This window comes from Doryrhamphus excisus, chromosome 7, assembly GCF_030265055.1.
Source record: "Doryrhamphus excisus isolate RoL2022-K1 chromosome 7, RoL_Dexc_1.0, whole genome shotgun sequence".
NCBI lineage: Eukaryota > Metazoa > Chordata > Actinopteri > Syngnathiformes > Syngnathidae > Doryrhamphus > Doryrhamphus excisus.
In genome coordinates, this window is record NC_080472.1 from 10,155,158 (window position 1) to 10,175,892 (window position 20,735).

At 41.7% G+C, this 20,735-nt stretch overlaps 2 protein-coding genes across 7 annotated transcripts in view; one reads left to right on the top strand and one right to left on the bottom strand.

The window, feature by feature from the left end:
* Positions 1-20,735, top strand: part of ncapd3 (non-SMC condensin II complex, subunit D3) — a 154,408-nt gene that overhangs the window by 117,675 nt on the left and 15,998 nt on the right. The window contains exons 2-12 of one of the 3 annotated variants that reach the window (XM_058077205.1): positions 13,494-13,651; positions 14,088-14,254; positions 14,346-14,508; positions 15,485-15,651; positions 17,052-17,222; positions 17,305-17,366; positions 17,442-17,529; positions 18,355-18,488; positions 19,974-20,046; positions 20,116-20,241; positions 20,360-20,609. In XM_058077205.1, coding sequence (XP_057933188.1) covers positions 13,600-13,651; positions 14,088-14,254; positions 14,346-14,508; positions 15,485-15,651; positions 17,052-17,222; positions 17,305-17,366; positions 17,442-17,529; positions 18,355-18,488; positions 19,974-20,046; positions 20,116-20,241; positions 20,360-20,609 — 1,453 coding nt within the window. In that variant the 5' untranslated portion in view covers positions 13,494-13,599. Of the gene's footprint in view, positions 1-13,493; positions 13,652-13,743; positions 13,887-14,087; positions 14,255-14,345; positions 14,509-15,484; positions 15,652-17,051; positions 17,223-17,304; positions 17,367-17,441; positions 17,530-18,354; positions 18,489-19,973; positions 20,047-20,115; positions 20,242-20,359; positions 20,610-20,735 lie in introns of those variants that run through there. The other 2 variants (XM_058077204.1, XM_058077206.1) reach the window with 2 other exon arrangements.
* On the bottom strand, positions 1,223-12,884 carry hells (helicase, lymphoid specific). Of its 4 annotated transcripts, none has more exons than XM_058077212.1 (23): positions 12,827-12,884; positions 11,851-11,948; positions 11,561-11,667; positions 11,354-11,476; positions 11,213-11,254; positions 11,122-11,149; positions 10,108-10,163; positions 9,981-10,022; positions 9,670-9,897; positions 8,640-8,822; positions 8,424-8,567; positions 6,970-7,166; positions 6,809-6,902; positions 6,561-6,722; positions 5,266-5,402; positions 4,946-5,090; positions 4,761-4,844; positions 3,700-3,819; positions 3,461-3,577; positions 2,160-2,319; positions 1,972-2,068; positions 1,833-1,909; positions 1,223-1,550 (listed from the first exon to the last, which is right to left on the bottom strand). In XM_058077212.1, the coding sequence occupies exons 2-23, from the start codon at positions 11,870-11,872 to the stop codon at positions 1,462-1,464; spliced, it is 2,454 nt and encodes an 817-aa protein (XP_057933195.1). In that variant the 5' UTR covers positions 11,873-11,948; positions 12,827-12,884; the 3' UTR covers positions 1,223-1,461. The 4 variants fall into 4 exon arrangements, with proteins under 4 accessions (XP_057933195.1, XP_057933193.1, XP_057933194.1 ...); XM_058077210.1 differs by lacking the exon at positions 12,827-12,884 and adding an exon at positions 12,508-12,798; XM_058077211.1 differs by lacking the exon at positions 12,827-12,884 and adding an exon at positions 12,625-12,792.

The following is a 20,735-nucleotide window of genomic DNA, read 5'->3' on the forward strand; positions in this document are numbered from 1 at the left end:
TAGTTATCCTCCCTATCCGTGTGGAAGTGGTAAGTTTTTGGCTATTTAAGTTGAAAGGAAATAACTTGAAGGCTACCGTTTAGGTCGCTAGCTCTCTAGTTAGCGAGTTAGCATGTGTCTCAAGACCCTGCAGTTGCGCAATATGTTGTAAATAAAGTGTATAAATGTGACTATAGTCGAGTTTTGTCATGTCTACAGGGCTCTAATAATGCTTTGTTCATTTTAATCTGAAAAAAATCATTTGTCTACCCACCAACTATATGTGCTTTCTTAACTTTTTATTATTTGCCCTTTTATTATTATTACTATATTTATTTATTTATTACTGATTGATTGATTTTCTTTAATCTTGATTTATTTATTTTTCATCTTATTTTGTGCAGAAAAATAAAAAGTAAGATATTTGAGAACAGTGGAATGTTTTATCAGAGCTTTTCTTGTAGAAAATCGGAACCAAAGCACTGAAAAAGTTTGTATATTTTTCTGTTTTTAATAAATGCTTTTTTTTTTTTTTTTTTTGAAAACCTGATGCGGCCCAGCCTTGCCCAGACCCTAGCTCCAGTGGCCCCCAGGTAAATTAAGTTTGAGACCCCTGTTCAAGATGCTCGTCGCTCTTCTCACTTCTATCAAGTCACCTTCAAAATAACAGCGCATCATGCAAGGGTACAAAATAAGGGCGTTACATCTTGGACCTGGACTATTATACGCCGTTTATATTTGTCACATGTTAACTTCTCCACATCCATTGCAGCCTGGTCATTCTAGAAGGGGGATTCCACCATCTCAAGGTTTCTTTTTCCCCCAATGGGGTTTGAGTTTTTCCTTGCCCTGATGGGGGTTCAGATCAGGGGATGTGGTCTGTGGTCTATCATGCTTGTTAAGCCCTTTGAGGCTCTTTTGTGATTATGGGCAATACAAATAAACTCCACTAAATGTATAAACCCAATCTGTTCCAATGTGGTTAATCTGGATTTTGTGTCCCCTATTTGTTTTATTTTGTTAATTATATGCTTATATTATGATTAGCTTATCTTTTCTTGGGGAAGCCATAGCTCGGGAAGTCACATGACTATCACTTGCCAACTCCAAAACCAGGCAAAGCGTAGTACAAAGCCGTATAGAACGCATTAAGTGTTGCTGACGTGATTCTTCCATAAAACCATACAAGAGGAACATGGAGTCTTGACAACATGAACTTTGCATTAGAACAAAAACAGAAAAGAACTCTTACAAGAACCTTTATATTAACGTGAACAGTGTCAGTGTTAACACATGCATCAACCATCACAGACACCAAATGACTTCCTTTGGTCACAAGGTCGTGATGATGTGAGGTACAGTCGAGGAAAGGTGAGCAGGACGGACAGGGAGGCGGGTTAAAAGGATGGTGTGAGCCAAATGACCAAGTGGGGTGGTGGGGGGGGGGGGGGGGGGGGTTGGGAGATGAGCGCGGGGGTCTTCTTAAGCCAAGGCGATGGCCGACGATTCATCAGCCTCCATCACTCTGAAAACCCCAACCTTCTCCTTCCTCGTCCTTCCCTTTTCTTTATCTAAATGTCGATGATGAAAAAAGCATTTATTATATTATAACATATTATATTTGTAAACAGGTTTTCTATGCTGTAACTAGAAAAATAAGAAGGAATCCTATTGGGTAAAAAAGGGTGAACTACGATAAAGGAGGGACGACTTCATCAGCAAGCAGCAATATGCTGATATTTTTGGTCATAAGACGGTCAACTTAAGAGGGTTCCAGTGTACTACGTAAAGCCGTAAAAGGATTGGTGTTGAAGTGTGAAAATATTCACGCTAACGTATTCTTCAATGCTCACCCAACAGGTCAGTGCGGTCCAGTAAAAAATCCAGGTCTTTATCGCTGATGACCTTCCCCCTCGATGCTTTCACTTCCCTAAAAAGGGAGACAAACGTATGAAAATCAGTTTAAAAAAAAAAACTAAAATCAAGTCTTACTTCTCAGCGCCTCTGGCTTGGAGCAGCTCCATCAGCTCATTCAGATCAATGCAGCTTTTACTCTGGTTCAAGTCCGCCCTCCCGCCTTTGAACTTATCTGGAATGAAAGTGAAAGGAAAAGTCCAAAGTAGAAACGCACAGTGGCCGAGAAACATAGAAATCCATCTAAGAAAGAAGAGGACTCTCACTTTTGTGGATGACCATCTGTTCCAGCTTCCTCTTGGCCGAGGCCCTCTCCAGGATCTTCTGGTCGATGGTGTTTGCCGTGACCAGACGGTAGACCACCACCGGTCTGGTTTGTCCGATGCGGTGACAGCGGTCCTGAGCCTGCAGGTCTGCCTGGGGGTTCTGCAAACATACATTTTTTTAAAATTATCATTTTAATTGTAATAATGTTCTAAAAATTATATTTTTATTTGTAAATATATTATATATTTTACAAAATATTTTCTATTCATTTAATTTAATCTCCTGAATCTCCAATTATAAAACTATACAGTCCAAAACATTTTTCTGCCGCCCATCCAATATTTGGAATAATGTATACAGTATTTCAAACATTTCCTGATCATCCAAATACCACATAACAGTACATTGTTCCACCACTATGTGATTATGTATGACATAAGCCAATCAATTTCTCAGTTCTTTCCTATTGTTTGTTAACAAAGTTAAATGGATAATAGATTTTTTTAATTTTAGCTTTCTAATTCAATAATTCCTGGCTCAAGTGATTTTTTTTACAGTCAGAAGGCAATTTTAACGCTAGATTAACTTTTTTTCCTGATCATGAAAAACTATACTACAAAATGCTGTATACAACACGTATGTCATGTTACGTATTATTATTATTATTGGCTGATATTGGTATCGGAAATTGACAATATCGGCATATCGGACATCCCTAATAAATAAATAAATAAATAAATAAATAAATATATATATATATATAGTCATCAACAGTAGAATATAAGTAAGTTTCAGGAAAATATCAGTTCCTGACTAAAGCAGCTTTTTGTGAAAAGATACATTTCAAGCATAACTTTCACTTTGCTACAAATATTTTTTGCTTTTGTGACAGATCTAATATCCAAAACTATACCAACATTTACATCAAAAATATTTATTTACAAATATAACACCATGAACTATGTACAATTTTCACATTCATTCATTTTCTACCGCTTTTTTCCACACAAGGGTTGCGGGGGGTGCTGGAGCCTATCCCAGCTGTCTTTGGGCGAGAGGCAGGATACACCCTGGGCTGGTGGCCAGCCAATCACAGGGCACATATAGACAAACAACCTTTCACACTCACATTCATACCTATGGACAACTTGGAGTGGCCAATTAACCTAGCATGTTTTTGGAATGTGGGAGGAAACCGGAGTACCCGGAGAAAACCCACGCATGCACGGGGAGAACATGCAAACTCCACACAGAGATGGCCGAGGGGGGAATCGAATCCAGGTCTGTGGCCTGCACCTACCCAATCGCTGTCAAAAATGATGACGGTGTCAGCAGCCGTCAAGTTGATGCCAAGCCCTCCAGCTCGAGTGCTAAGAAGGAAAAGGAAAACCTCCGGGTCTTTGGAAAACTTTGTCATCTGAAAGACGGTGGCATTGGAATGAGTACTTTGGTATTTAGACAATCAAGTGGATGTATTTCATCCAAACTAAAGCCCTCCATCCGCACCCAGCCACGGTCTCAATTGATGTTCCAACTCACATTTTCTTCCCGCTCGGCATAGGCCATGCTGCCGTCCAGTCTGCTGTATTGGAAGCCACGCAGGTAGCAATAATCCATCAGAATATCCAAAATGGAGGTCATCTGACTGAAGAGGAGAACCTTAACAACAACAACAGTGTTTTAATGTTCAAAAGCGCCAAATAAAACGGAAGTGTTTCCCATACATGTCTATTTGTGGTGGCCCGCCACTGATCGATTTGGCATCAGAGGCCGCAGTCCGATGGAAAACATCGCATGATTCCCCTTTTTTATATTTACAGTGCCGTTCCTGTGCATGTCCTTAACTCATTCAATACCCAACATCTATTTATACTAGGGCTGTCCAATCATTGAAATGTTCAAATCTCAATCACAGATTTTTTATGCATTAATCATGATTAACAACTAATTCTGTAATATGTCCACTTTTAGTGTATTTAATGAATATAAAAAGACAAATGATGATATATATCATTATGCATTAGGAGCTCCAAAAGAAATGACTATGCCAATCAAGCTAAAAACCCCTGAGTCTAATACTAGTCTCTTGAATGGTACAACATTAGAATCCCACTTTAAACTGTCTCATTACAAACAATGAGGGGTTGTGTTTACAGACATCACAGTGGACGTCAAATCACATGACAAGGAGGAGGAAGTGAGAGATTGTGGAGGAGTGTAGCGTGAAAACGGTTTCACATTGTGGAGACGTTTTAACGCGCATGCACGCGCATGCACGCGCACACACACACACACACACACACACACAGTTTGGTTTTGAATGTGAAAATTGCAAAGACTTCAATGCGGTTACATTTTTTAATAAATTGTATGGGGGCGGGACACAAGAAAAAAAAATGATCCACTTCATTTTTGATTGATTGTGTGATTCATTTATCATCATCCCTGTTTTTTTTTTTTAATCTCAATGGGAAATCCTGTCATGTTTTAATCTCACAAGATGTGGCCACACCCCTACTGAGTAGCCATACTGTACATTTTATACTTTGAAATATATGAACAGTAGCAATGACAACATGAGCCATGGTGCTCCGCCTTACCTTATGTCCTCGTTCCTTGAGTGCAGGCAGAAGTCGGTCAAGTATGAGAAACTTCCCAGAACTCTGGACCAGCTGCTCATCAATCTGAATGAAGAATGTGACGCAAGATGAAGACTTCTCAGAGCCACTTTAATCATGTCGTCATCCGTCTCATCAACCAGTCAACATTCTCCATGTGGCTCTACCTTGAACTCCTGAGTGGCGGGATCCAGGGGGTATTCCACCAGGTAGGGATGGTTGCAGCATCTCTTGAGCAGCATGAGAATATTCTGCATTTTTAGGTTGATCTGAGCATCCAGTGGGCACTGCACGTCCGGCACAAGAGACCAGCTGAAATTGGGGATGGTGGAAAAACTTCAAATAACTGACACACAACTATCAACACACACACACACACACTGTGGTCGACACACAACACCCCCTCCAAAGGTCTGACCTATATGTTGTGTGTGTACATGGTGGGGACGTACAGTATGAATATATGAGCCATGGCTTTTGTTCTGACCTCTGCTCCTTCTGAAGCGTTTCCAGATGTTTTTCCAAGCTGGATGGTGTGTCCCTCTCCTGTTCGCTGTAGTTTACCACTCTTTGATTGCGGCGCTTTGGCCGGCCACTCGACGTCAAGACGACAGGAGCCTCGGTCTAAAAGCAGGCCAAACACTGAATTAGCTTCATTGACGCTACCTTGACCGCGTGGGTCCGTGTGTCCGTCAAGGGACTGTAGTCTTCTCAAATCCAAGGTGTCAAATTGATATTTTTAGTTTTGCAGTGGAACCTTGGTTAGCATTGTTTTTTGGTTAACAGCAAAAATTAGGCCCAACCCTCCAACCTCCCTGCATGAAACAATACTAAAGACATAAATGATGAATAAAAGGGACAAACAACATTCAAGGTTACTTTTACCTTCATTAAGACATGATTGCTGCCAAAGACACAATGTGACAGAGTGATCAACACGGCCAACACCTTCTTGTTTTGCTTTTTTTTTTTTTTATTCACTGGGTTTCTCATATTTACCTACATGTTGACACTTGCAACTTTGGGTCATTGAGCTGAGAAACACGATTGACTTTAAGAAATAACTTAAATAGCAAAACAGGAAAGTGGTGTCCATCGATCTTGCTGCCACAGCGCGTCTTTGGGAAGAATCACGTCTAGAATCACATTGTTGATCATTGTAAAAGTTTCAATGTTTATCCATTTCATTCATCATTAATATGCATTTATTTATATGATGTCAGAATTGTTTACTGCATGGAAAACTAGAAAAACGTTTGATGTTCCAGATTAGAGTTGGACCTTGCAGAGCAAATTAATTTGAATAGTTGTGCACCTCAATACTTAAAGGCGACTATGATGCTTTTTCCACTCTTCTGACCCATAAATGTCATATTCTGGTGTTCTGGTGTCAAACCATGCCAAAGGGTCAGCTCATGAGCTTTGTGCATTTGGAAGTGAGCCCTGAAAGCAGTTTGGGCTGGCCAATCCCTTATATGGGCATGCCCGGAGTGGATGTTCCTGGAGGCGGGCCATGTGTGGAATAAATTCAAACAGTTTTTGAAATGCAAGGAAATGCAGCTGGGATAGGTGTAGATTCTGGAAGATGCAGAAAGCTTTCTGTGCGGGTTATGGTGTGGAACTGCTCCCAAAGCAAAAGGCTCAAAAATGAGCACAAGTCGTCAAGTCGCACTTCATGAATTCTCTGGACATCAAACAGTTCTATGCACGCATGGTGTTAGCGTGACCTTTGGGTTTTGCAGAACCACCAGGTGGAGAAGCGTGAATGTTCCGAGGAGATACCTTGTGCTGACCGAGAACTTTGGCTATAGTCTTGTTGACCACGGCAGTGTAGAAAACCTCCTGTTTGTCAGTCAGAGGGGCATAAACAACGATCTCCTTCTTCGGCGGAATCTCCAGAGTCACATCAGTTTTCAGTCTCCTCAATAAGAACGGAGTCAGAATCTGTGAAGAAAACAAAAGGTCACTCCAGAACGTGTGCAAGCCAAAAGACACTATGAGCGGAATAGAGTGTATCGTCGAGAACTCACCTGGTGCAACATACTCAAGATGTTCCCTTCTCGCTCAGCCGCCACCACACTTTCTGCCTCACCTAGCGTGTCAATGTCGAACCACGACTCAAAGCTGCACAGGAAACATATGTACTGAAGAGGAAGTCCATTCATTGGTTCCACACCACCGTTGAGCTTACCTCTTCAGGTCATCAAAGACCTCCGGGAGGAGGAAATTCAGAAGGGACCAGAGCTCAGCCAAGTTGTTCTGCAGTGGCGTCCCCGTGAGGAGCAGCTTGTTGTCCGTGGGCAGCATCTTCAACTCCTTCACCAGGCGGCAGTTAAGGTTTTTGATCCTGTGGCCTTCGTCCACTATCAAGTACTTCCACTGACAGCGCTGGAAGACAAAACCAACATCAGCTTCCAGCGTTACACTCATGGGACTTTAGTGGCGATCAGCTGGATCCAAAACATTCACACTCATGAGAGAACAAATGCTCACGTCACGTCTGTAGGATAAATTTACTAATATTAGACTATTGAACTACTTCTCTATGAAAACAATCCGTGAATACACACACACTGGCCTGTAAGCTAAAATACACACTAGTATGCAGTAGCAAGTCCACACATAATACTGTACACCAGGGGTCTCAAACACGCAGCCCCGCGGGCCAAATGTGGCCCGCAGGACACTAGTTTGAGGCCCCCGCCTTGATATGAAAGTTTAATGTTAGTGCGGCCCGCGCGAGTTTGATATGGATGCTATATGGTATCATGTACCCAGAAAAAATGATTAACATGAACATGAATCAAACGTAAAGGTTAAATAACTGTTAAAAGTTATCCTCCCTATCCGTGTGGAAGTGGTAAGTTTTTGGCTATTTAAGTTTAAAGGAAATGACTTGAAGGCTACCGTTTAGGTCGCTAGCTCTCTAGTTTGCGAGTTAGCATGTGTCTCAAGACCCTGCAGTTGCGCAATATGTTGTAAATAAAAAGAGTATAAATGTGACTATAGTCGTGTTTTGTCATGTCTACAGGGCTCTAATAATGCTTTGTTCATTTTAATCTGAAAAAAATCATTTGTCTACCCAACAACTATATGTGCTTAACTTTTTATTATTTGCCCTATTATTATTATTATATTTATTTATTACTGATTGACTTTCTTTATTCTTGATTTGTTTATTTATTTTTCATCTTATTTTGTGTAGAAAAATAAAAATTAAGATATTTGATAACAGTGGAATGTTTTATCAGAGCTTTTATTGTAGAAATTGCCGAAGGCGAAGTTTTTTAAATTTTTAATAAAAGCGTTTTTTTGGGGGGGAAAACCTGATGCGGCCCAGTCTCACCCAGACCCTAGTTCCAGTGGCCCCCCAAGTAAATTGAGTTTGAGACCCCTGCTGTACACGATGATCACTAAATATGATGCCTATGTGTTGCTGTTATTACCACTGCCGCCAACACTTTAACCACGCCCAATACTACTACTACTACTATTATTACAGTTCTTACCTACAGCTAACAGTAATAGATGTTATTACCTACATTTACTACTACAACCAGAACTACACCTACTACTACGACTACCAGAACTATGTCTTATTTTCCTACTAGAACTAGACTGTATCTGACAAAGCCGTGACGTTACCTGAAGGAATTTTCTGTCAATCATGGCGATCTCAAATGAGGTGACGACAACAGGACACATGTTGAGGGGCCCCTGAGGTCTGCGCATGTGCTTCAGCAGTTTGCTCCTCTCCGTTTGGGGGCCGTGATAGAGAAGCACAGACACCTAGAGGAGATCAAGCAATTAAGGACCAAGACGTGCTACCGTATGTCCCACATGCTGATAGCACCCACCCACCTGCGGTGTAAAGCGCTTAAACTCATTGATCCAGTTAGGCAGAGTGGAGAGTGGCGCCACCACCAGGAAGGGGCCCGTCACTTTCTTTTCTAACATCATGGCGATGTGGCCGATGCACTGGATAGTCTTCCCCAGACCCATCTCATCAGCCAGAATCCCATTGATGCCGTTCTCCCACAACATCTGTCAAAAACGGAGCACAAGACCGATGAGTTCTCGCTTACCGTGATCGTTTCAATGGCTGATTGAAGGATTGACAGGTCCAGGAGAGGCCGCTTGGAAGTTGCCCTGACTCAACTGGACAACATCTGACGTGGCCTACCGTGTGGAGGCGCTGCAGCAGAGGGATGGGGATCAATCCCAAGACCTGTGGCCGCCCAACTCTCCTCATGGCGTCACATCCTGGACCTGGACTGTTATACTCTCCTTATATTTAACTGTCACATGTTCACTTCTCCACATCCATTGCAGCCTGGTCATTCTAGAAGGGATTTCCCTCAATGTTTCTTTTTCCCCAATGGGTTTTGAGTTTTTGCCCTGATGGGGGTTCAGATCAGGGATGTGGTCTAATATCAATCATCTACTACAGTATTAAGCCCTTTGAGGCTCGTTTGTGATGAAGGGTTACACAAATAAACTTGACTTGATTGACCAAGACAGACCCACGTTCCAGTTTTACAATAAGTTATTTCTTCAAGTCAATATGTTTCTTCTCACCTCACGTCTGCAAAATAAGCCAAAGCTGAGCCAAAGGAAGTCCCAAGTGGGTGGGTTAGGGTTAGGGGTTAGAGGTGAGAATGTGGGCCATAGTTGTATCCACAATGAAGTGGCAGCCAGGCATCCTATGTTGAATACGAGGTTCTCAATTAAGTGTTTGAATCCCACATTACCACCGACAGGGACTGGTCCTCTATCCTGTTATACATAGCAAATGACTTCTTGTTGTCCCGTCAGAGTTCCCTGTTACGACCCCGGGTCGTAAGATTTGTTTTTTGTGTGTTTTGTATCGGGGGACCCTGGCACTACTCACTCGAAGCCACTCCATGCCCTCGATCTGGTACCACCTCATGACCCCGCCTGTGAAGAGCTGTGGCTGCTGAGCAGGAACCGGCTGTCCGTTCACCGTCCTACCAGGGTCCAGGAGATGTTTGGCGTTGTCTCGCACCGTCTCGGCCAGGCGTTTTTTGATGTCTTGGTTGGAGTCGCTCATGCTCTCGATATCCTTGGCGTCGAGCTTCTTCTTGGCCTGGGCCCCTTCCTGATGTGAAATGTTCAACATTGGCATGATTGAAGAAGTCACGTTGCAGATCCGCTGTGTTGCAAACAAAAAGAAATTCTTACCACTCCTTCCACTTTGGCTTTCTTAGCCCGTGACATGATTTCCTGCAGTCAAAGTCAAGCAGAATTCCTTTTTCAAAACGGCGTCTTTCAAATCCGTCAGAAGAGAAAGTCAAAAATGAGAGCGTACGTCTTTAGAAATGACATCTGCAATTTTGTAGTCATCTCGTCTTCTCTTCTTTTGATCTAGTTGAGAAGGAACACAGTCAAACTTTGAAGGGAACAACTAACTTTTGCTAGTAACGGGTGTGAAACGCAACACGTGCTCCCGATGGGATGTTTGGGTACCGATTCAAAAGCAAAACAATATTTATGTCAAAGTCAAATTTATGCTTGAAATGCATCTTTTAACAGAAAGCTGGATATATCCCTTTTCTAGTCGGGAACTGAAACTTACCTATAGCTAATGCTAATTACCAAGAACGGAAAAAGGTAGAAAAGGTTTTTTCCCTTATATATTGCCATAGATCACAATATACCGTGTGCCTTGGAAGACCAGTCAAAATAATCTAAAATGGCCGGTAGTGAACGGGTTGTCTTTTGAGAAATAGCTGGGATTGAATAAGTTGACTGCCAGCAGTTTTTAGATTTGCAATCCTTATGTGAAACATGAACACATTTAATGAACATGAACCAGTTAATGAGCTAGCGAACGATGCATGTCATTGATCAACACCTATTTTGATTATGAAGCCCTGTAAAAAAAAAAAAAAAAAGCTTCTACCAACCAAACCCCTAGGCTCATTGATACTAACTAACCTACCTAGCTCTCCATTTGACTACAGAACAGAACTAGCATAACCAAGCATAAGCATAATTCAAGTGTATCAGTGCGCAGAGGAAAGAAGTTTGGCTAGTGTTTTAACTCATGGAAATAGGGCCAGTTACGGCAACTATGGATATCAAAGCATGCAACGCTGGTAGAGGTTTTTTTTTTTTTTTAAAGAGCTTCATAGTGGAAATAGGTGTATCTCAATGACAGCATTGTTAGCTAGCTCATATTAACTCCTTTCCTCGTGTTATAATGCACAGAAAGGGGAAAGAAATGTGTGTTCATATTTCACATAAGGATTGGGAATGATGGGCAAAACTTAAAAAAAAGTGCAGTTCCCCTTTAAACAAACAGACAAACCTTTTCACTTACCTTTTTCAGGCCCGGCGCTGTGTGTGTTCTGTACATAAAACAAACATCGATCAGTGATATCATTTTTTAATCAAAAACAATAAACACTCACCGTTTTAGCCTTCTTTTCAAGTTTTTCCTTCCTGAGTTTCTCCTGGTGTTTAGAAAAACAAGACAAAGAGGAGGACTTTGTTAAAAAGATCAACCGTTGCACTGTAAGAGAGAGAAAGACACACACACGTGCGCAGCATACCTCGTTCTGCTGTTGCTCCATCTTAGTCAGCAGAAACTTGGAGTAGATGTTGCTCTTCTGGAGCAAATGCTGAAGTCTTTTGAAGCGCATCTCATGAGAGTCTCTCTCCCACGACTGACGGGCCTTTTGGATGAAACACAAGGGAGTCCATCGTGGATTCAAGCCAGTCAGTCACCATACAGACCCAACGTCCGCTTAGCAACAAACCTCGTCCATCATTTCCTTCTCTCTCTTTTCACCTTCCGCCATCAGATGTTGCTCTTCTTCTTCCATTTCCCTGGTGATCACCACTGCTTCGCTACTCACACTTGCATCTTGAAACAAAAGAGGTAGACGAATATACACCTCATTTCCCAGGTGTCATGTTTGTTCGCAAATATTGGGATTTTAAATTACTTATTTTTTCAAATAATGGATGTTTTAAACATGACAAAGACAAATTTTGATACACAAACCAATATTTCACAACAAATGAACCGGGTTCTTTAGTTACTGACCCTTTGCAGCTCCCGTCTCCATGGCCGTGCCCAGGGGCTCCTCAGACTCATCCGGTTTGGGGCATTGGGGAGAAAAACTTTGACTTTCCTCTTTTACGCTGTCATTGGAGAGAAAGAGGAAACAAACGAAGAAAATCATTCATACTTGTGTTCGACAAGACAACCAATTGAAAAAAAAACATTTTAACACCAAAACCCGATTCATTACAGCAATTCCATGGCCGGTGTAAAACATATATAATGTAATAAATATCAAAAGCAAATATTTGGCCAAATAACCACAAAAGAAAAACACATATGATAGGATTGAATATCGCAGCATCAATATTTACATAGATTGCAAACCTCTTCAGTAAAAGTAAATGTACACAGGCCAGCCTAAGGCACACCTGTGTAATAATCATGCGGGCCAATCAGCAACTTGAATCAACATGTTGATATGCTCACCTGTGAGCTGGATGAATTATGAACGCTCACTATGGCATTGACGCCGCATTTACATGTCTTCCCGTCCTCGTGAAAAATCATACACATAATCAATGTGGAAGAAAATACACACGAAGCGTTGTGTAATATCTGATAAGAAAACACGTGGCCCGTGTGTAAAACGACCATTGTTTACTGCAAGTTCGCACTTTGTATACATATGCAACTTACCGACTCATTGTTTCCACCCTCGACAACCTCTCCGAACAATGTCAATATTCTGTGTCGGCGACCTACGACCACCTTCCTGGTTGTACTTGCTTATAGAAGTATCGACGACGTACTCACTACTACTTGGCGTACAGTGACGATCGAAAATATCACAGCGGATTCAGCCTTCTTTATAATCCCTATTAAAATCATAAACGGATAATGGTTATTCTTTTAGAGCAAGCGAGCAAAACATTTAGTAACCACTTTCAAAGTTGTGACTACACGAAGTCAAGGAAAACACGACACGGCGAGCAGGTAGTAAGTAATAGTTTCGAACCTTTCAAATTAAAACAAAAACTGCTGGGTTGTCACGTAGAAGTTGCCACTACACTTGGTTATTAAGTTTACTTTGAAATAAAATTGTAACTTCCGTCACGTTTTTTAACCTAAATTTGACGGCTTGATTGAAGACGCAGCGAAAAAGGGCGGTGCTTTTGCTCCCTTTCGCGCCATTCAGGGCGAAAACCATTGTTACTAAATAAGGGGGGGGGGGTACTTTGGGAACACAGCTACTGTTGTATGTTACAGATGAATACAAACCGGAGAATAGATATGGTAATACGCTACTGTCACCACTTGACTACTGACTATTTGACTCGTACGTTTTCATTAACTATCATCTTTTAATTTACAAACATAAAATACAGCACCCATCCAAATTGACAAATGGACTAGACCAAGACGGAGCTTTCCCGCGAAATCAAATGTCAGGTTTCAAGTTTCTACGTATTTGTTTTGAGACGGACAGTTTTACTCTAAAGTATTCTATAGATTGACAGATAGATAGCTATGTCATCTAAAAATAATTAACAACATTTTCTTTTTGTTCATTTAATTAATTAATTTCAAAGTTATTATATTATCATAGATGCTATATTGTTTATTTTATTTATCAACTTAAACAATGTTTAACAAAGAGGACATTTGTCATTTACTTTTAACAGGACGAGTGTCGGATATGACGTCGAAACCAAACCCAACAACATCCGGTGTTTAACAGCCCGTGTGTGACTTCTATTTTTGGGCGGGTTTATTCGAAGTTTAATCAAAATGGCGCTGACGTCTGCCTTGCGGTGTTTGAAGTTAAGCGAAATCCCACAAGGTAAAATAAAAAATAAGGATCATTTTACCACCACTGATGTTGTTTTGACGAATATAGTGCATATATATATCCTTCTAATTACTATTGCACGAGTTAGCTAGTCGTAGATTATTCCGGCATTGCTTCTCTATGAAAAATAAAATATAACCTACGTATAAATGGTATATAGCATATGCAATCAAAATGGCTCTGACGTCTGCCTTGCGGTGTTTGAAGTTAAGCGAAATCCCACAAGGTAAAACAAAAAAATACGGATCATTTTACCACCACTGACGTTGTTTAGACTAATATGGTTTATAAATAGCCTTCTAAGTACTATTGCACTAGTTAGCTAGTCGTAAATTATTCCGGCATGGCTTCTATATGGCTTCTAAATATAAATACAATATACGTTTATCCGTGTACAAAAACTATTTTGTTTTCCTATGATTTCCAGACTGGGTAGATGCAATGTGGGATGCGGAATTTACAGAGGTGACGCAGATGGAAGGTCACTTTGAGGAGGAGCTGGCAGCCTGTAGTGATGAAGCTTTCCGAAGCCTCTACAAGAGTCTATTGGTTTATGCTACTCAGCTGTCTTCCAGTAGAGATGATGGGTCACAGGTATAGTCACTTCAGGGAATGACAAACGGTGAAAAGCATCACATATCCTCCATGGTACATGCTTCTTACTTGACTATATGCCCTACTGTAGAGTATCTGGACACAGCTGGGGGAGAATGGCGTGTCGGTGAAGTCTCTGTTGGCCGTGCTGGCCTTCTTTGTGTTGCGAGGACGAGCCAAAGCAGCGAATGTTCGGCAGAGGGTGGGCAGCCTGCATGCTGCTTCGCTGTACCTGCTGCTGCTTGGAATCCCAGGTAAGTCATCACACATGCGCACACAATAGAACACGGGTGTGCGGTGAGTTTGAGAACATAGTCGAAATACTAGTATAGTACTAATACTATACTAATATAGTCACTTTACAAAATAAAAAATTGCCATCATACCGGGGAAAAGTCACAATTTTAAGATAAAATGTCATCATATAACATATACAGTCGTAACTCGTTGGCTCAGGCCCGACTGCAACAAGTGAATTTTTGTATTTTTTTTGTATTTGTATTTTTTTGCAATCCTCTGAATTAGAGTTGGGTGATATGGACCAAAACTCATGGATATACTGTATATCCCTATCTTTCCTCAAAGTCAGTTTAGACAACAGTCATAGCCAAATCTGCGTGCAAAATTTTATTAAAATGTAAACAATCTTATAGAATAGCTTAAATATACCGTTTAATCTTCAGTGCAATCATGCTGCACTCACGGTTGTCTCTGCAGCCAGGCCAGCACCATTAGCGCTTCCACCTCGCATTCCCCATGACGACAGACGGTAAACATGGTTGATACAGTCTATATCCAGCAACCTTTAATGCAGTCTTTTTTGCTGTTCCCTCCCGCTATGCAGCCTCCCCTTGTCCTAATATCCGCGGGGATCTACAATCGCCACGTGTAGCAAAAGGGTGTTAGTGTTTTCTGTGCCTTCTATGTTGAGTTTGATTGTTATTGTGGTTTCCAAAATGGATGAATTGGATGCTAATTTTAGTTATCACAGAGAAAGTGGAAAACAGCACTGCTGCAGTATTTTGTATAGTTACATACAATGCATTTACAATGGTAATGTGCTCGTTTCTCTAAAATGAAACCCTGAAGTTAGAAATTGCACTGTTGTGGTTTGTAATGATGGTTAAAAAAAATAGTGGTTACAATGGGAGTTCATCGTACATTATCAACAGGGGATCAAATACTTGTGTATTTTCCTGATTGTCAAGTATGTTTGTTCATTTCTTCCAGGAAGCATCGCCAACAAAGTTTTTCATGAGATTTTGCTGGACACTTGCTTGAACGCATCTTTGCAATGCTGGCCTCAGGACTCTGGCAAGAAGCGCAAGAAGGACACTCTTAAGAGTTCTCAGGCTGAGGGCAAGCGTTCCAAACCACAGCGGAAGGAAACTTTTGAGGTCTGAGCAGTCACCAGCACACTGCAGTGATCCCTCATTTATCACAGTTAATTGCTTCCAGAGCTGACCGTGATGAAGGAATTTCCGCAAAGTAGGATTACTTATTTAAAGTGGAATATTATTGTAGTATAGAAAATATAGTAGCATAGAAAACCTGGTTACGACCTTTGAAATACAGGTTTTAACATTAGAGCCCTCAGGACATGAAATAACACCCCTATAGTTGGGTTGGGTGATTGTTTTATGAAATAGTTTGTTACAGGTTCGGAGAGATCGCAGCAGAGAAATGACCACAAACAACGACTGTATGTATATTAATGATATTTAATGATAAAACACACAGCAGTTCACAACATGTCCCATCATGAGTTATTATGCTAGACACAAGCTGTCACCCCCATGCCCCCACATAACACTCCAATCTGCACAGTTCAGATCCAGAATAGCATACCTTACCGTTGACAGAGGGCGGAGAGCCAAAACACCCCGGTAGAGTAATCTGGAAACCGAAAGCTGGACACTCGTGCACAGTTCACAGCAGACTCTAACCGGGATTGAGAAAACAAATGCTTTTATAGACTCGCCCATGCGAAAACAGGTGGCCAGCCTGTCTCCGCAGGAGAGGAGTCATCACCTCCGTCCTCTGCCTCAGGCACCTCAATGTCTCACAACATTCTAGTTCGTTATCAGGATATGGGAATAATATTTATCCCGTTGCCGGAACAAGTTAAGAGCAAGTTAAAAACAAGTTATATAAGTGTGAAAAGTCAAAAAGTGTGCGAAGCAAGTTATATAGCTGTCAAATACAAGCGGGCAAAAACAAGTATATGAGTGTAAAAAACAAGTACAAAACATGTATTGCATAACCATGTGGGTCAGCTCAGGACAACACAAATAACAATCTCTTCCTTCAGTGATATAAAGATATTTTCAAAATATTGATATTTATTTTAAGCACAATATCAAAAAGGATATCGTTTATATGGATATAGTAGACTGGATTTGATGCGGAGGTCTCGTGTTTCAAGATGCTGCCGCCCGAGTGGTATTCCGTCACCGTGCTGGATCTCTGGCGTTTCAATATGACCAACGGAAAAAAAAAAAAATCTGCCCAGACAGTCATGCTTGTATGACCCAATGTGGTAGACATGGGTTGCAGATGGTAGCTCTGAGCACAACGACGTGAAGCGAGTCAACTGTTTTTATCCACTTGGATATTTGGTATGTCCGCCTTTTATGGCGACAGCAGCCCAACTCTCTGGCACAGTCGCAGTATCTTTGCTGAGAACTTCAACACTGTTATGTTTTTTATATTGATACCACTTAGGACGAAACTCCCATCACTGCGATGCAACAAGGATGCTGGATTGTCTGTTTGGTGTGACACCGTTGTCTTTTAGCTGCAGATGGATGTGGATGATGAAGACGACGAGGAGGAGGAAGTGGAGCTTCACTTCTCAGACCAAACACGCATCAGACACGCACTGGTTCTTCTGCTTCAAAGTCTTCTCCGACTTCTGCAGACATTTGCACTGAAAGACAAACCACAAAGTGCCAGCAGTTGCACCCAAGTGAGAATGAACTCTTCCCAGCCAAGTTTGTCTCTTCCTGCTTGGCTAGCAAGCCACTTTTTTTCCACCATTTTGTCTCCAGATTTTCATCAGGCTGCTCTACTTTGAGCCAGTCATCAGCGAGCTCACATTTTCTGCTGGACAGTAAGATGTGATATTTTCCTTTGCTTTCCTCTGTGGTTTTAAAGTTGATCTCATGGCTGTGTTGTTTCTGTGCAGAGATGTCACAAAAATGCAGAGCATCTCAGAGATGGCTTTTTATGGTTTGCAGCTGCTTTGCTCACCAAAACATGGAGACCAGAGAGAGGTATTTTTTCCATCTATTGTGTTTAGTGCCATAATAGACAAGTCGGGTTAATACAGCAGTGTTTCCCCTAAGTTTACAGCTTTTTACTTGGAGGAGGTATGGGGACACCAACACACTGAATGACTAAGTGGTTGAAGCAAATACATTTTCTTAATATCAGCTGTTGAAAAATGAAAGACCATAGTCTTTAAAAGGTAACATTTTGGCAAAACGCTTCCTCCCTGTAAACACTCAAATGTGCCGTTGCTTAAGACATTCATTTGAAGCATCTTGACGGTGGAACAAAAAAGCCAAAGCTATAGCCCATAAAATGTCACTTGTCCTGAGCTGAAGGATCCCATTGGCTGCCCGTCAATTCATGGGACAATCCTCAGCCCAAATGAAGGTTTACTGGTGCCGAGTCCAGTTCATTAACCATCAGGCGGCATCTGAGAGAGAAGGCTTTTAAGAAGAAACACGTCTTCAAAGGCCTTGTCTACTTAAACGCCACAAATGATCATGCCTGGAATTTGCAGGAGAGCAACCCTAAACCTAACATGGGACATTAAAAGGTGGAAGGACCATTTAATAAAAAAGAAAGATAAAAAAAAAATGAACCTTGCCTCTTCTTGAATTGGGCGGGAATGTGTGTTAGCTTCACGGTGCTTGTCACGGCCGTCCTTCCATTGAGAGGAAAAGCCAGTGCTTTTCTTTGACAGCAGCAAGTTACAGGTATTAAATGTGAATATTTATGCTCTACTGAATGAATTTGAATACCAAGATGGAAGGCCAACATTGTGGAGGGCCAGTAATAACCTTTTCTATATTTTTTAATTTTTTGTCCAGTCCCTGCGCAGGGTTTTCCACCGCCTCCTCTACGTGATCTTGATGATGAATAAAGGGCACAGCGGGAAGCCGGAGTTGCTCGTACCCAGTCAGGCAATCCTTACGACACGTAACCAAGCCATCCGATTTGTTTGGTAAGCTCCAATACTCATCATGAAAAGAATAGAAATGGAATACTAGTCCTTTATTGTCATTGTAACAAGTACAACTCAATTTGAAAAGTCAGTGCATCATTAAAGTATCAACTAAATGAATGAAAATTCACTCATTGCTATTGTATGATGTTAAGGATTCTTCTGCGTCTCTCACACACAAACTCCCCTCATGTCCTCCTTCACGACCTCCATAAACCTCCTCTTTGGTCTTCCTCTACGCCTCCTACCTGGCAGCTCTAAACGCAGCATCCTTCCACCAATATATTCACTATCTCCCAACCATCTCAGTCTGGCTTCTTTGACTTTATCTCCAAGGCTCTAACACAGAGGTGGGCAAACTACGGCCCGGGGGCCACATGCGGCCCGCCAAGTGTTTGAATACGGCCCAAAGTATTTCATTGAAACTTAACATACAACCTGGCATCATGGTACAACCTTGGTGCACCATGGTACAAGTACATACAGTATAGCTGATTGCACTACATTTTTACAGATACAATAATTCCAGGTAGACTGTTACGTGTAGAATATATAGTATGCCCCCCCCCCCCCCCCCCCGTCAATTTTGTTAAGTCAATGCGGCCCGCGAGTCAAAACGTTTGCCCACCCCTGCTCTAACATGTAATGTCCCTCTGATGTACTCCTTCCTGATCCTATCCATCCTGGTCACTCCCAGTGAGAACCTCAGCATCCTTATCTCTGCTTCCTCCGGTTCTGCTTCCTGTCTTTTCCTAAGTGGCACTGCCTCTAGACCAAACAACATGGCTGGTCTCACCACGGTTTTGTACACCTTTCCTTTCATTTTAGCTGGAACTCACATCACGCTTGACACTTTTCTCCACCCCTTCCATCCGGCCTGCACACGCTTCTTCACCTCCTTTTCTCAATCTCCATTGTTCTGCACTGTTGACCCCAAGTACTTCAAATTCTCCACCTTCTGTATCTCTTCACCCTGTCACCTCACTCTTCCACTTGGGTTCCTCTCATTCACACACATAGTCTGTCTTGCTGCGGCTAATCTTCATTCCTCTCCTTTCAAGGGCAAACCTCCACTCCAGAAAATCTAAATATAATATTAAAAAGTTCTAATTTTGTGAGAATACTGTGGTGATATGAGGAATAATAGTGTATTTGTAGTAGCATGACTTATTACAGTAATATTACGGGGGAGGGGGGGAGTCAGAATATTGTGAGCGAAATGAAGTTATCATTTTGGAAAAATTAACTTGGGGAAAGTTGTATACTGCGCACAAAGTCACATATGGAAATAAAGTCAGAATATTACAAACAGAAGATTTATAAAGATTATTTAAGAAGAAATATTTATAAATATTTTTACTTTACAAATAGAAAAATGGTGAAAGGGTAAATTTGACACTCTTAATAAGCTTTTTGCTTATTAGACACTGGTCGTCTGCAGTGATGCTTAGTACTGTGAAATGATGTGTACATTTGCAATTGTAGTAACATCGTGGCTGAGCTGAAGGAAGTAGCGCTCCCTTTCTTACAAATTCTGCTGCAGCACATTTGTTACCAGGTGAGGTTTAGTCAAAAAGATCTTGTCAATGGATCACTGCTGACATCTGGTCATATTTATTGTGATTAGATGGTGGAGAAAAGCGAGTTTCGAAGCCATGGAGCCCAGGCTGTTGGCATGCTAACATCCCAGATGTCAAATGCGGACTACGCCTGCTTCATCAAATGGCTGCACAAGTTCTCCAGACATTCAAAGGTAACACATTTAATCTCCAACTATATTGGAGTACTGGAGACTGCGTATTTACTCAATATGTCCACTGGTGGAGCAGTTGCAGCATGTCAGGCAATGATATTGTGGACTGGTCTGGTAGATGGCGTCCCGCCTGTTCTCTGTGGATGTGGTGATGGTTCTGCTGGGGCAGCCGGAGAGGACTGATGATATTGACGACCCAGAGCTGTCCGGCTACCTGCCGCACAAGTTTCTGATCCAGAGCCTGCTGTTTGCTCAGCGTAACGACCAATCAGCAACTGTCCAAGGCCACGCCTTCGCCTGCCTGGCCCAGTGTCTGGAGCTGCAGTCGCTCAACGCCACCCGTGCTGTCCAAAACCTCTTCTGTGCCAGTAATCCCACATATTTTCACCATTTTTATACGTATTCAGTAATGTTCTTGACCAGTCAGTTTTAAAGGCCTTAAATGTGCATGTTGAATCATTGAAGTCCACCAAAGTTTGTCAGATTTGGGGCTG